This window comes from Daucus carota, chromosome 7 (assembly GCF_001625215.2).
Source record: "Daucus carota subsp. sativus chromosome 7, DH1 v3.0, whole genome shotgun sequence".
Taxonomy (NCBI): Eukaryota; Viridiplantae; Streptophyta; class Magnoliopsida; order Apiales; family Apiaceae; genus Daucus; species Daucus carota.
The window spans coordinates 10,351,444-10,368,355 of NC_030387.2; the positions used below are offsets into that span (position 1 = coordinate 10,351,444).

The 16,912-nt window shown below is 33.2% G+C and overlaps 2 protein-coding genes across 2 annotated transcripts; one reads left to right on the top strand and one right to left on the bottom strand.

Annotated features, from left to right (window-relative positions):
• Positions 1–4,125: 4,125 nt before the first annotated feature.
• LOC108195439 (serine/threonine-protein phosphatase PP2A-2 catalytic subunit) lies at positions 4,126–6,612 on the top strand. Its single transcript, XM_064081811.1, is given in 6 exon segments — positions 4,126–4,406; positions 4,763–4,871; positions 4,950–5,027; positions 5,498–5,706; positions 5,788–5,921; positions 6,600–6,612. Coding segments are annotated over 5 exon segments (558 nt in total). The 5' UTR covers positions 4,126–4,260; the 3' UTR covers positions 5,804–5,921; positions 6,600–6,612.
• A 566-nt stretch (positions 6,613–7,178) lies between these two features.
• LOC108193779 (transcription factor MYB1R1) lies at positions 7,179–9,013 on the bottom strand. The gene is made up of 3 exons (XM_017360600.2): positions 8,576–9,013; positions 7,788–7,999; positions 7,179–7,698 (listed from the first exon to the last, which is right to left on the bottom strand). Exons 1-3 carry the CDS (start codon positions 8,865–8,867, stop codon positions 7,351–7,353), a joined length of 852 nt encoding a protein of 283 aa, XP_017216089.1. The 5' UTR covers positions 8,868–9,013; the 3' UTR covers positions 7,179–7,350.
• Between the last annotated feature and the right edge of the window lie 7,899 nt (positions 9,014–16,912).

Here is a 16,912-nt window from a genome sequence, read left to right on the forward strand (position 1 = left end):
CTCTACAATTTGAGTTACCTGTTGAGTCATTTGAGCTAGTGTCTTTTCTTGCATCTCATTGAGATGTGTCTTAAACTCTTCATTCCTTTTCTCTTGCGTAGAAATAAATTCTTGTAAAAGAGTTTCCAAGTGGGAATTTTGTGGTGATTGAGGGTAGTTTATTTCAGGTGGTTGAGTTTGGCATGGACTAACTTGCATCTCTTCAAATTGAGGATTAAATGGTTGACTTTGAGAAAATTCGGAGATAAAAGTTTCCAAGGCAGTTTCCAAGCTAGACTTTTGTGGTGGATATGGGTTATTTTGGTAGGAAAAATCAGGATAATTTTCTCAACCATAGTTGTATGTGCTAGGATATGGATTGTACTGTGGTATTTGGTTATAGTTGTAATTGATAGTGTAATCAAAATTACCATCCCAATACTGTGCTTGGTTTGGATAAAAAGGGGTGTTAAATTGGCAATAATTTTGAGTGTGTCCCTTTATACCGCAAACTTCAAATGTAGCAACCAAATATGAAGATATAGGCTCAAGTTCATCAATTTTCCGATACAATGAAAGCATAGCCTTAGTCAATGCTTCCATGCTTTCTTCCTCCTCCTCCATTCACTTGCTTACTTTCTTATCGTAGAAACCTGAAACTCAAATATTGCAAGAAACAAGAAAAACCACAAGTGAAGGATTAAACGGAACAAGAATAATAGCCGATGCAACTGAACAAAATATTAGCTGGATGTTATCAAAAACAAACTAATCTAATACCGCTTTGTCCGCGGCAGCGGCGCCAAAAATTTGACAAGGCTGTCGCGTGCCTATCAAATAATAAAATATCTAAAGGTGGGGATACTTGATTCTAGATATTTTTAGTTAATTATTTTCTAGATTTTATTTTATTAGTTTAATTATATCTCCATCTTTTATTGTGTTACTTGTTAGTTGGATTGAATCGAGGATAACTAGTGTTTGATACGTTTGTCTCTGTGGGAACGGCTCTGACTTACCCTACTACAAAGTTAGGAGGTTTTTTAGATATTTTATTATTTGATAGGCACGCGACAGCCTTGTCAAATTTTTGGCGCCGCTGCCGCGGACAAAGCGGTATTAGATTAGTTTGTTTTTGATAACATCCAGCTAATATTTTGTTCAGTTGCTTCGGCTATTATTCTGTAGAAATACATGATATTTATGGAAGAAATGATGTGTATATATTTATAATTTAGTTGTGTGTACTTATACATATTGATGAGTTTTGAGATTTGAGAATTGAAAGTTGAAGGGTTAATATGTTCTATTGGATAGAGGCGGCAAAATATGATTTTGGTTTGGTTTTGGTTCTTACAAAATGGATTTGGTTAGGATAAATGAACCAAAACTATTTTCAAACCATATATTAATAAATGTGGTTATGGTTTTAGTTTGAATTATGGGTAACTAGTTTAGTAAGTAAAAATAAGTATTATATAATGAGCAAAACTCAAGTGACAATATAATGAATACTAAATATAACAATAGTGTGTTTGAGTGTGTGAGTTGGTGTAGTGGTTCAAGCTTTTGGTTTCTACAAGTAAGGTCATGAGTTCGAATGAGTTCGAATCATGAGATGAGATGTGCATGTGTGGTAACTAGTAAAACAAAAGAAAGAAAAGGAAAAGAACATAATAGTGTGTGGAGATTTATAAAAACTCTTAAAAGTGAGACAAAATGTGGTTAGATCCATATTTTGTGAGAAATGTGAGACTAAAAACCAAACCAAATCCATTTTTCTAAGTGTGATTTTAAATGGATCCAAATCCACAATTTTGGTTTGGTTTGGATTGGTTTAATGGTTTTGTAACCATATTGCCACCTCTAATTGGATTGTTAGGTTATTTGTAAAAAAATATATCGAAATATTAAAAGAATGGTGCATCTGTTGATAACTTATGTCTGTGTTGTTGTGTATGGTGTTGGTGATTTCTGTTAACTAAAAGGTTGAAAGGTTAAGATGTGTTAATCTGATTCTTAGTTAGGTTAATGTAAAAAAAAGGCCGCTTCAGAAACACGTGAATATTATAGAAGTACTGGTATGTGCAAAAAGTTTGGGACGGTTAGGTTTCACTTTTATAGAAATTAATAATTGGTTTTAAAGAGGTGATTGTTTATGTTAGGGTAAGACAATTAAGTGCTGGATTTTACTTGTGTGTATGGGTTTGTTAGGAAAAACTTTTAAGTGTAGCTAGAATTTACTATTTTAGGAATCTAGATTCGAAATGCTGATTGTGATGTATGACGTTTAGGGGTAAGTTTGAAAACGATGTTACATAGCTTGTGATGAACTGATGATGCTCTAATTGGTTGTTTTGTTACTTGATAATCGAGATGTGAAAAAGAAACCCTTGATTTAGAATAAGCAACTACCAGCTTATTACATTCCCAAGTATATTGCTATATTTTTGAGTTCTTTGTAATTTTACATGGGAGAAAAACCTATATGCTCCATCTTACTTTTATTTTATATATGTGTGTGGCTGTGTATGACGGTTGGAATGAGGGTCTGGCGGTGGATTGCAAGTTGATATTTGTTATTTTGAACACTGGTCAGTTTTCATCGAAATTTGATTTTTTATTAAGGTATGGGACAGCTATTACTGGTTAAGTTTGTTATGGTCACAGTGATGGCTTATGAGTTCGTAATCAGTTGGTGCCCTATTTACGTGACTTGTCATAACTGTCGAGTCAAACTTAAATATCGACATAAGTAAATTCATTTATTTGACGGAAAATTGCTCTAAGTTGACTAGATGTGTTGTGGTGTGTTTAAGCATCTTGTCAGTTTGTGGGTTTTGGATTTGGATTAATGATTGATATATCCTCCGTCCCTCTCATTTCTTTACAGTTTTTTTACATTGCTTGGCACGCATTTTAAGTTGCATATAAAACATAGTTCCATAACTTAATTTTAAAATTTTCTTTTTTTGTAAAAATATTTAAACATTAAATTTTTATCAGAAGAAAAAAAAATTAGAATAATTTGTGAAACTGCACTTTATAGGAGCCTAAAAATACATATCAAGCCCCCATACCCCAAACAACCTAGGGGGATAGGGAGTATTTTAGATAAATTGCACTACTACAAATATTGCATTAGACACCAGTCAAACACCGATGTCTGAGTAAAAAACAACCGATGTCTTCGCGTGCGATGTTATATGCTGGTATAGTCTGGTATGTAGTTGAGAACTTTGAATTTAACAGTTCAACAATTGTTGGATCCTTTAATCTTCATTTTCGGGGAATTTAATTAATAGTTTAATCCTCTTATTAATATATCCGTCCAGTTAAGTTTGTTATATAACTGTCCGCTGCCTACTAAGAAAGTGAAATGAATTTTGCTTTTAATGAGGAATGATTATATTTTAGCAACAATAGGTTTGTAAGAGTAACAATTCTTTGTTGGTGTATGACATAATATGAATGAATTGTGTCTGTCACCGTATAGTTTCATGCCTTAATTTCATGTTCTTTTTTGTTTTTAGATGTCACCATTTAGGGACTAAAACTGCAAAAACTGATGATAAAAGGTTTATGGTTTTATTATAATGTAATGTGTAAACGTCATATTAAATGTAACAAAAGTTATAGAAGCATACACACAAATCTGCAAGTGCCGTGTTCGATGCTGATGTCAACTAACATGTTGTAGTGTCAATATCTTATTTATAAGTTTGGTGCAAGTCTTGATGATAAGCATAGGTTTTGTGTTATTGTTTCATAGTTTTACTTTGAAGATATTTACATAAAAATATGGAAAGGTGATGTAAACGTGGCTCCAACAATAAAAATTTGCCTCAGTGACACTTCCATTTCCCTCCATATGATAACAACTACTTATTGATGCCTTTTATCCTTGGCAATTGTTGTGAAGTAAAATGTTTCTTAGCTGGGTATAGATAACTGAAATGTGGATACTTTTGCATGGAAGTTACCATTTTCAGTGGTTTTACATTTTTGCCATGTTTTACTAGAAACTTATCATACTACCGTAAGATTATGCATTACAAAAAAGTACGTCACTCAAGACGGTTGACTCTACTAACAAAACTATCAAGTGGGAGTGAGTTTTCTTGATAGCGTAACCATTCCCTAATTGTAAGGCATATAAGGAAACATATCGAGTCATCAACTCCTTTTTGTTGAATAGAGTACATTTTCTTTTTCCTCATAATTGAACTCATCTAAAGTTCAGTTTCTATATTCCTTCCAGCAATTGTCTATGCTGAAATTATGATTTCTAATCATACTAAGATTCTTGCAGATCGTGGGTACTATTCTGTAGAGACTGTCACCCTCTTAGTGGCCCTAAAAGTTCGATACAGAGATAGGCTTACAATCCTCAGGGGAAATCATGAAAGACAACAGATCATTCAACTGTAAGGCTTTCTAATAATTTACATTTGATCATTTTGATGTTTAAACAACTTTTTTCTGGTCAATAGTTGAAAACTATCTGTGTCTTATCTTGTGAAAAAAAATAAATATCTGGTCTAATCTTCTTCATAGATCATGTTGTTCATGGTGTAGTTGATGATTTCAAAGTTTTTCTGAAATGGTTTTTTAATAGAATGTATGATCATAGTTGCAGGAGCTATCTCTTATCTCATTCTTTCAGTATACTACAGAGATAAACTATACCATTCATATCTTGTTTAGTTGTAATTAGCTTGTTTAGAAGATTTTAAGCTGGTTCCTTGATGCATTATTCATTTTCCTCCCTTCTCCAACTCAGGTATGGTTTTTATGATGAATGCTTGCGGAAGTATGGGAACGCTAATATTTGGAAATTTTTCACTGACCTTTTCGATTATCTGCCTCTTACTGCACTTATAGAAAGTCAGGTGTGTTATTCATCAACTTTTATATCATATTTTGGTTTTGTCAGAATTTGTAATAATATTAGATTGATAAATATGCAGGTATTTTGTTTGCATGGAGGACTTTCACCATCTGTAGATACTTTAGATAATATCAGATCCTTGGATCGTATACAAGAGGTACATAACCAATTCCTATGTTTAGAAATTGTATTGTGCACAATGCCATGTGTAGTCTGTATTTGTCCAATCATGATGTCTTACTGTGGTCATCTTTCCTTACAACCTTTATTTTCTGTGGCCTTATGGTTATAAGTCCTCTGGATCTCTATATGCAATTTGCTCACATTTCAAATACTAGAAGGATGGTGGATGTTCTATCTGTTTCTTCCTTTATACCGGAGTGAACAATCAAGCAAAGAAATGCCCTTTAGTTATTGTCTACAATATTAATATTTTGTTTTATTTTTATTGTTGTTAAATATATTGATATTCTTTATTTGCTACAGTATGAGATACCCTGATATAGCGATACCTATGTTTGTTTGACATTTACTATTGGTAGTCCCTCACTAAAACCTGGCCAGCTCAGGCAATTTACACATATTCTTTATGTTTTTGTTAATTTGTCAACATATGAAATATGCTAGGTTCCGCATTCAGGACCAATGTGCGACCTTCTATGGTCTGATCCAAACGACCAGTGTGGTTGGGGAATATCTGCACAGGGAGCTGGTTATACCTTTTGACAGGATGTAGCAGCTCAGTTCAACCACACTAATGGGCTCTCTCTAATTTCAAGAGCTCATCAGCTAGTGATGGAAGGTTTTAACTGGTGTCAGGAGTGTCAACCTGATTGGTGGGGAAGGTTTGAGGGAAAATTTTCAGTTCTATTTTTATTGAGTTGAGTCTAATCTTATCTTCTTTTCTAATACTTCAGGAAAAGAATGTGGTAACAGTATTTAGTGCTCCAAAATACTGTTACCGCTGTGGAAATGGCAACAATTCTATAAATTGGGGAGAACATGGACCAAAATTTTCTCCAGTTTGATCCAGCACCTCGGCAGATAGAGCCTGACTAGGGATGGGCACGGGGGCACTTCGGGGGCGGGGAGTGCTATCCCCGACCCCGATCCCCGAATTCATGACCCTTCCCCGACCCCGCCCCGAACCCCGAACGTGGATTATTTTTCTCCCCGATCCCCGCCCCGAATGGGGAACGGGGACCCCGCGGGGAGTCGGGGAATTTTATTTTTAATAAAAACATAATAATTTATAATATATAATATACTTTTTAATAAAAAAACAAACTACTAACTCCTAATATACTAATAAAATAATATTATCTTATATTTCAACATCAAATCATATTACAATTGATTTATAATATAACTAAATGATAATTTAATATTATTAAATATATTATATTATAATATATTTATAATCAATCAATAAAAATAAAGATTATATTTTAATTTTATTTATATTATAAAGCTTATCTATTTCAAATAATATATTTAGTATAATATATATACATAAATATATTATTATTTATATATATATATATATAATCGGGGTTGGGGATCGGGGCGGGGAGACACCAATCCCCGACCCCGCCCCGATCCCCGAATTTTTTATAGAACTTTCCCCGATCCCCGCCCCGCCCCCGAAAAATTCCCCGAATCCCCGACCCGAACGGGGCGGGGATCGGATCGGGGTCGAGCGGGGCGGGGTGAATGCCCATCCCTAAGCCTGACACCACCCGTAAAACTCCTGACTATTTCTTATGATTTTAGTTAGGTACCAGTCTTTGTGCAGATCATGGTTTTCCAATGTGTCTTGGAAATGGAGTTTTTTGTTCTCGAGTAAGTGGCTTCATTATTCTTTTATTGGGAGTTGTTCTGCTGCTGAAAACTTCGCATCCAAGAAAGGATGGGAGAAGCCGACAGAACAGAAGGTAGCATCCATTTCATTATGTATATCATCAAAGATTACATAAAATTTTGTGTTCTGTAATTTCTATAATAGGAATTAGATTTCGAGATTTTGTCTTATCGATTTGCTTGGAAGTTGGCAATGGTTATGTACCTTCTAAGCACCTACAAGTTGTAGAGTTATTCAATTTTCTAGCATCTTTAAAATAGGTATCGAAACATTGTGCTAATTCTGTTTTTCCATTCCGAGGGTGTATATTATTGATAATTATAAAATGCTCTTAAATTTTAGTTGAGATTAGTCTTGTTTATTGAGGGTGAACAAGTGGTATGAAATTATCTTGTGTTCATGAGATGTGCGAACATGCATATAAGTTAAAGGTCTAAGATTTTGAAATTGACACACAAACAACTTTTATAGATCACTAATTAATGTACAACCATCTATATAAGGAATCACCTAATGAATTACATAACCTAGCTAATCTTAGAAGTCTATTCCAACCTAGTTAATTTACTCTTAGTTCCAAATAACTTCAACATAATAGTAAAGATTATCATAAACTTGATCATGCAACACTAATGATATTGTTATCTCCATTATTGCTACTAAAGCTACCGGGCATTTCCTGAAAATTTGGCACCTGTCCTGCAGTCGCAGGCAGCTGCTTGCTGGAAGACGATGATCCTGGCGAGTCTATAGACAGATTGATATTCAGAGGTAGCATTTGCTCTGGCTGCTGCACTGGAGTTGATGTGTTGTTTAAGCTGAGGTCTGCCATTTTCGAAGATGGAGGGATCGGAAATTTGGGTATTGGACGGATAAATTTAGCTTGTCGGAGTGTTAGATTTTCCATAGAGGCGTCTCTTGATAACGGCAAAGCTGCTGGATAATCTTCGGTTTTGTTGCACATATACTGTGGGATAGACTTAACATGAGTAAAAACAAATGACACTACAAAATAGCGATGTCAAAGAATCTGCTTGTTGTGCTATTTACCCTTACCGTGTCTTGAGTGGTGATGTCGAAAAGACTAGATCGACGGCGACGCCTATTATGATTGTTTCTCCGGAGAAAATACTTCTGAGCATGACTTGCAACTTGAGTTGGTGTTCTTGTCTTAACAAAATTCCTTGATATTCCTCTCCAATCTCCTTTTCCCACTCTCTGCAATCCCATCAAGAATAGTCTATGCTCCTCCTCTGTCCACGCCACTCCTAAATATTCCGGCAAAATACATCAATCGTCAAGATTTATTTAGTTTTAAGACACAACCACCGCAAGAAAAATAACTAAAAGATTAAAAAAAATTGTAAAATCCTTTAATATAGTCGTGCTTTCCAAATCAAACTGATAATAAAAAAACTCAATTTGATTATTACCCATTTACGTTAACATGTAGATCATGAGGCCTATTAACGTGATTTGTGACTTATCTGATAAGTTGGAATTTTAAAATGTCTATTTGGAATTTTGGCTTATTAACGGCTTATGAGTTATTAAAAATATAATAATAAAAATAAAAGTGTTTTATGAGTAACTTATGACTTATTGGTAATTTTTATAAAAAAAAAGTTTAAAAAAATTAAGTCACTAGAAAAAATACCTCAAACTAACTTTTGACTTTAAGTCAGCTTCTGGCTTATTTGTGACTTTAAGCCGGCTTCTAACTTATTACATTAACAGATATTTTTCACTTTAAAATTGGAAACAGTTTTAAACCCCAGCTTAAATTGCCCCAAACAGGCTCCATGTTTGTTTATGACACGATATAGAAAATATTTCATTATTACCTCTTTTCCGCTCACGGCCGCCTCCGGAGGCATGAACAACATCATCAGAAGCATACCCTGCCGCAACAACATCCGAATTCGAGTCCTGCGCATGCTCATATTGCGCCAGATTATTCATGCTAGCACTTTTCCTAAACGAGGACGCCCCCTCCACAACTCTCACACCGAACAACATGATCCCTTCCCCTCCACCCCGCAAACCGCTACTTCCTCCACCCTTTGGTTCCATGCACACCGGGCCAACATGCCCATCGATTCGAGATTTCGAGCCCGAACTAGAAAATGCGTCCATTCTCAGAGCAAGGAGCTGCGGTCCATACAAAGGGAGATAGAAAAATGACAAGTGTTGTGGTAAACTTTAGCACCTTACAAAATGTGCACTCACGAAAATATAAATATCGAGAGGATCAACTGTTGCATTGCTTCACACCACATATTACAATGATCAGAGAGATCGGGACCGTTGATTAATTGTACCACGCTAGTGTGCTTTCCTTTTCTGATAATTATGTTTAGAAAGCATCTTGGTGTGAACGTGGACACTTATTTTGCAGTATCTTAAGATACAGGGTATGGGTATCTTACTAAACTAAAAGGACTTGTATGCATTCCATCGCCAATATTTTTTTTAAGATCCCTCCATTTTAATCGGCTGAAATTCACGAATCAATTTAATTACGGGACTTATAATGATATTAGAAATTTTTAAAAAATTTAATGATATTTATAATTTTGAAATAGAATAATTATTTAACGGTATCAAAATTGTACTAGTTCTGAATCATTTTTTCTTACGAAGATGTCCATAAAATTCTGTGACTTTTTGAGATAAGATTTCTGTGCATCTTTAAATTCGTACCAAATTCAGATTTATTATTAAGAATCAGATTTCTAACGAGAATGAACGTAATTTTTTTTGAATATTTTAAGATTAAACTTTGTGCATGTTTAAGTTCGTGTTGAAGTCAAAATTGCAAGTAAAAATCACATTATTTTCACGAAGATGTATAAATATTCTTTAAATTTTCAATATCGTTTGAGTTCACATCCTTCATAGCCCTTTGTCTATCTTTTTTCGGAGGAGAAACCCTTTGTCTATCGTTAAATTGCATAATTTGTTAGAGAAGGGTTTTTGATATCCATTTCAGAAATATTATCTAGAGAAATGTGTTGTGTTGAGTGGATAACACTTTTATAGCAATAGAATTCTCCATCTTATCTACAAAAATAAGCTTATCTTTATATTGAAAAATACGTTTTTTTTTTTGCGATCTAGACTTATATATTTACAAATGATTATTTGTTTTAAGACTTTTCGGGGTGAGTTCAAGTCGACTAGAATAATAGAAGATAAATTTATCACCGGATCATTCGATCATGTTCACTCTTTAGAACCGTTAATCGTGATTTGTTAAGCACTAAACTTCCAAATCATTACACTCACATTATTAAACAACTTGAATAAGCAATGAAATATTGTTTAGCTTGTACAGGCACAAAGTGGTTGACCATTTAATATGAACCAAAGGGCGATAAAAAACACGAGATTAAATCAAGAGATCTGATTTGATACAACACATAAAAATGTTTTCTTTTGGCAGTCGACAAAGTTGAAGCTGAAAGCAACGTTATTGGATGAGAATGGTTGCTTAATAGAAGAAAGCGTTTGGTTAGAAATAAATAGGTAAACAAAGGGATGGTGGAGCGATAGAGCTCCTTTCCACCGTCGAATTCGCATATTCTTTCTTCCATTTTTATAGCTTTTCTTGTCTCTGTTGCTACAGTTTTTTAAAGTCATATCTTCTCTTTCGTTTAGTGGTGCCTGTTTTTTTAATTTGATTTATTAATTCAAATGTCCTTTTTGAAATTAATTTTTTATTGTAGTGTCATCTCTTCACCATTCTCATACACTGTTGTTGTTACTTGTTTGATATACTTAAGATTTGATATAAAAGTAATCAAATTTTATTGAAATTTGATAGTATACTGTAGGAGAGAGGTAGAGCGCGGTGCGGGTCGGTGCGGTTTTAGGGTAAAACCGCAACCGCAAGTCTTTGGTTTTTAAAATTGAAAACCGCAACCGCAACCAAATGCCGGATCGGTTTCGGTTTCAAAAAACCTCGGTTCGGTTTCAAACGATTCGGTTTCGGTTTTAAAATCGTAATAAATAAATGTAAGAAACATACTTCCAAGTTAAAATAGTAGATAACTTATGTTGATTCAATATATACTTCAAAATTAATAATGAACCATATTATTATATTATTGGAATTAAACAAGATTAGATTACAAATGAAAACTTATATATTCTGCGGACAACATGATGGAAGTAGATTAGCAACTCAATTGTAGTGATACTAAAATAAAATGCTCGGTGGAAGAATTCGTTCGGATAAAATAATTTTAACAAAACAACCTCAGAACATATTAACCCTACTTCCTAGTAACCTCCTTGTCTCCATTCTACTTTGTTCATTACATATTATATATAAATAGTTATATAAATTACGTGTAATACACACACACACACACACACATTTATATATATAATATTTATTTTAATAATCGGTTCGGTTTGGATTTTTGCGGTTCGATTTTGATGATATAGTTATTTAACAGAAAAACGAGTTTAAGTAGATTTTAGTTTCATAACTCAAAAACTTGTGTTCTTGAGAAAAACTAAAAATCTTTTGTTCTATTAATAAAAATATGAACATAGCTTTTACGGAACAAATATGGTATTTGTTATTGTTTTTAAAACAATTTTTCTGCATATTTTGAAAAGAAGATAGAGAACTGAAAATAGAAAAATATGAAGGAATATCTTAATTTTCCTAAATAAACGTATCTTAGACAAATATTCCTTCCGTGCTATTTAGTAGTATACGTTAGAGATGGAAGATTTAACACACATTTTAATATTTTTGTAAAATATGATTTCATAAATTATCTTAAAACTTTCTTTTCTTGAACAAATATTTAATTTTTAAATTTTTGGTCAGAATTAATATTTTTTGAAAAATAAATTATTAAACTATGATTATAAAAATTTTAAAATATGTGTAAAATAATAAAATATTGTATAAAATTCGAAGAGACGGAGATAATACCAACTCTAAAAAAAATTAAAATTTTATTGAATAATTTAGCCATCTGCGGCACTAGGACCAGCCCAGAAATTACACATGGGGTCGTTTGGTCCGCCGAGTGGTATGAGGTTAGAATGAGGAATCGGGTTAAGGTGGTATGGGTTTAAGATATCATATCTGATATCACGTGTTTGGTTTGGTCTTGAAATCAATATATTTCAAAATTTAAAAAATTATATTATTAATTTATATTAATTAAAAAATTAAAAAATATTATTATTATTATTATTATATATTTTTGCATCATTGATTATTGCTGTATTAAAAATTAATATCTAATTACTGAAATAGCGACAAAAAATCAAAAATGAAATTGATTCTCATACCTTCCATCTCATACACACCTACTCTCTTCGGTATCAAAAACTCATATCTTGAGTGTTTGAAGTATGGGTTTGAAATTTTAATTTTTACAACCAAACAGCAGGTATGGGTTTGGAAGGAACAAAACTCATACCGATATCCATACCTGATTCCAGATACACTTCAACCAAACCACCTCGGAGATTTATCGATAGATACATCTTATCAAGATAAAACGAACAAGAGACCACAATCCCACACGGATATATTAGATTAACGGGGGTGTATTCGATTGGGATTTTAATGCATTGTTTTTAGTCTATGGATTTTAATGAATTGTACGGGATTTTGATTTTGTGCGGATTCTTGATGAAATGTCGCAGAGTTGATAGGATTTAGGTACAATGCTTCAAAATCCCATTGAATTTGATGGGATTTCAAAAAACTTAAAATACACTGAAGAATGACACAAAATCCATCATTTTATGAAATGAAAAAAAATCCATCAGCATTTGAATACCATCAGATTTTAATGGATTTTAAACAATCCCAATTGAATACCATCGGTTTTTAAAGCATAATTTAAAATCCCAATTGAATACCACCAGATTTTGTAGCATAATTTAAAATCCCAATTGAATACCTCAAGATTTTAATGGATTTCAAACAATCCCAATCGAATATCCTCGGATTTGATGAATGCAAAAAAATACTTTAAAATCTCAATCCAATACACTCCTCTAAGATTGCTAGTGCTAGAATCCATTACATTTCAAAAGCAGACAGCTCTTCATACAAATACAAATAGTAACAAACAAATTATCAAACAACTCATAAACGCAACCGATGTACGCGTGTTCACATCTCCCGTCACAGTTTCGATAGTTGGCTTCGTAACCCTATTTTTAGAAATATAAAAACAATTGTAAACAACACAAATACAGTATCTGATCCTGTTTCGGAGAACAGTTTTAAGAGGAGATATTGAAAACAATGACGAAACTTGAGATAAGGTGTTATAAATTATATATCTGCTAATAAATTCAGGTATTTTAGGGGTGTTTAGCTCAGCGTATAAACCCGATTAGTAGCAGCTTATTCGTACAATTTGTCTAACGAATTTATAAGTCAGTAATTTTTAATTTGTAAATCGGAATTGAAAAAGAGAAAATTCCAACTTTTTTTAGTAAGTTATTTTTATTTTTGAAATGAATATGTAAAGGATCACTTTAAAAAATAGTCTATAATAATTTGTTATTATATTAATAATTTTTATACCTAATAAATTGTAAACACCAATTTATTTAATTTTAAATTAAACCATATGATGGTTAGTTTCCTCTCTATTTAGATATGTGAATCCTGTTCAGCGACGAGAACAGTAATGAGTATAAATATGAGGTACCGAATGCATCTCTTCATGTTTAGGACTTTACAGACAAAACGGGAGCACGAATTTGATGCCGACTACATGTGTTTTTGATCTTTCAATATTTCAATGAAGTACTTATGGTGTCTGGACATAAGATTCCAGTACGTACTTGCAGACCAAGTCCAGTAACAACACGAATCACCAATCAGGGCAGAATATAAAGAGATGGAGGGGGCCGAAAACAGAGAGACAGTGAGAGTGGTACTTGCATTTATTAATTATAAAAGTAAAATTTAAAAGATTTACTTGACTTATCATTTTTGTTTAAAATTGTTCCACCTGATTTGTTCATATACATTGTGATTCTATTGCGGTTCTTGACTTGGGTTCTTGACTTATTGGAACTAGAAAGTATTAATGCTAAATTGAACGAGTATCTGCACATACGTTACAATCAACCAAGCGTTTGATGCGAAATTATGTGACCCTAAATATTGTAAGGTCGGAAGAAGATCCATCTGATCCTTTGACAAAAGGTCCTTTTAGGAAAAAGATCCGAGATTCATCGAAGGGAATGGGGCGAAACTCATAACTTTACACATCGATAGTGGCAACCTTACTTATTTTATAAGTTCTAAGAGTAGAAACAAGCTTGAGAGATGATTGTTTGACAGCCTTAGGGAGTTATACTCCCTAGAAGATGTATGTAGATACAATCATATGCCCATTCCTATTATGATGAAGTGCTCATATAGTAAACGGTAAGGTTGAGTATTCAAGGTCATTCACTAGTACTTTTGAGGACTAACCTATGTGAGTGGAGTTGTGTGACCGCAACCAGGGATGGAATTAAACTGGGGTAATGGGGATACGTGCCCCTAGTAGAGTTTTTAGTGTTTATTAGTTTGTAGTATACATATTTTACAACTAACAAGCTTGCCCTCATGGACCATGGTTGGGACATAGGTACATCCTGGAGTTGGCCAGCAGCAGTAATTAGTAAATATCTTCCAATAAGCTATTATAATAAAAATAAACATGCAACAGAAGCGACAAAAAAACTCCCCTGCTTTACCAATTACAATCGCAAATCAAATATATAAACCCTGTCAATTAGAATTATATTATTAAAAAATCAATAATAGAAGATCAAAGAAGAGGAAAATTTGGTTTGATCAAAATTCTCATCTCCCATTCTTGTTGCCTCCTTTATCTATTTTGTGACAACCCGGGTCAAATCCTGAGTTTTTTTCGAGAATCGGGTCAAGTCTCGAATTCCGAATCCGAAAATAAGCCGAAATAAACTGGCCCAACTGCAACAACTTGGCTAATCCACAAACCCACCACAGGCCCCCAAAAGATCATGATTTGTTGGTGCAATTGGTAGTAATACTTATGCTTTTAAACTGAACTAAAGTCTCCACACGACTCGATGTGGGACTGGGGTGTTACATATTTAATGTTATTTTCTCTAATTTAGTTTTTTCTCATACCATTTTCATGATTATTAGTATATTTTGATTGAATTTATATGTTGAATTTGTAGTGGATAATAAGTTTGTAATAATTAATATATACTTGTCATTTTTGCTATATTAAATTGTGAAATGCTTGATTCTAATCAAGACCGTGATGAATTTTAGGGCTTGAACATAATTAGCTATGGACAAGTTTCTCGTTAGAAAAACGCCAATTGTTGTAGAACGAACAATTAATCATGATGCTAATACAAGAGATGTGTCGTCTTCTTTAAAACAACCTCATATAGTAATTGATTTAAATAACCTTTATCAGATCCCGGGTTAAGAAAAAGCATTCTGAAATATCATCCAAATGATCGAGATAAGATACGAAGATTTTATCTTCAAAAAGTGCCATGTCAAACAAAAGATCATGACTTTCTACAAAGAAAAATTGGATCGATATTGAGACAATTTTTTCCTTCTTGGTTTTGATGATTATAGCACTTGGTTAAAATATAGTATTTCAAAGGATGTGGCATTTTGTCTATGTTGTTATCCCTATAAATCGAAGGTTGGAGAAAAATCAAGTGGAAATAGTTTTACCATTGATGGATTTACAGATTGGAAAAAGAAAGAAAGATTTGATTCTCATGTTGGAAAATATAATAGTGCTCATAATCTAGCTTGGAGGAAATATCAAGACTTGATGAATTAAGAACAACACATCGAAGTAGCCTTTGAGACACATTAAACTCAAGTTCGAAAAGAATACCGTATGCTTCTAACAGCAGCAAATGATTGTATTCGATTTCTTTTACATCAAGGACTAGCTTTTCTAGAAAATGGATGAGTCCCCGAATTTGGTTAATCAAGAAAACTTTCTACAACTATTAAAGTATCTTTCTCCGCATAATGAAACAATTAAAAGTTGTTTTAGAAAATGCTAGGTAACTCCAAGCTTACTTCTCCTCAAATTCAAAAGGATGTAGTATATGTTGCTTTCGTGGAAACTACTAAAGCTATTATCAATGATCTTGATGATGAATTGTTTTCAATCTTAATTGATGAATCTCGTGATATAGCGGTGAAGAAGCAAATGACTTGCATTATGTGAATTCAAAAGAATGTGTAATTGAGCGCTTTCTTGGCATTGTACACGTAAGTGATACTACTTCTTTATCACTTAAGTTGGTAATGAAAGGACTTTTTTCAAAATATGATTTAAGTATATCAAGTTTATGTGGGCAAGGTTATGATGGAACTAGTAATATGCGAGGTGAGTTTAATGGACTAAAAGCATTAATTTTGAAAGAGAATCCTTCTGCATATTATGTCCATTGTTTTGCTCATCAATTACAATTGGCCTTATTTGTCGTGGCAATAAATCATTCTCGCGTTGCTTTGTTGTTTAATGTGGTTTCTAATTTGTCAAATATTGTGAGAGCTTCATGCAAGAGAAGAGATCTTTTTCGTGTGACACAATATAATCGAGTAATTGAAGCAAAACAAAATGGAGACATTTGCATCAAGAAACTTCTCTTCAACGACCCGGGGATACACGATGGAGTTATCATTATTTTTCCTTGGCAAGCCTAATCACTATGTTTTCTTCCGTTATTGATGTCTTTGATGTGATTGTCGAGGGTGTTAAAAATTCTGAACAAAAAGGTCAAGCTTGTGCCTTAATTCCTTTAATACAATCATTTGAGTTTGTTTTTGACTTACATTTGATGAAAACGTTATTGGCACTCACAAATGATTTGTCACAACTGTTGCAAAGAAAAGATCAAGATATCATCAATGCCATAGGCCTAGTCAAGATTTTCAAGCAACGACTTAAAGAAATGAGAGATTCCGGATGAGAATCTTTGTTTATTGAAGTGTCTTCTTTTTGTGAAAAAAATAATATCAATGTCCTAAAGATGGATGATAAGTTTGTGGATAAAGGAAGATCACGAAGAAATCACAAAATGTAATACAATTGCATCACTATCAAGTGGAGTCCTTTTATACTATCGTTGACATGCAATTTCGAGGACTAGACAACCAT

Coding starts and splice junctions, on each gene's coding strand:
- LOC108193779 (XM_017360600.2), bottom strand. CDS start 8,867: ATGGACGCATTTTCTAGTTCGGGCTCGAAATCTCGAATCGATGGGCAT. Junction 8,000..8,575: donor CGGCCGTGAGCGGAAAAGAG/GTAATAATGAAA, acceptor CGGAATATTTAG/GAGTGGCGTGGACAGAGGAG. Junction 7,699..7,787: donor ACATCACCACTCAAGACACG/GTAAGGGTAAAT, acceptor TCTATCCCACAG/TATATGTGCAACAAAACCGA.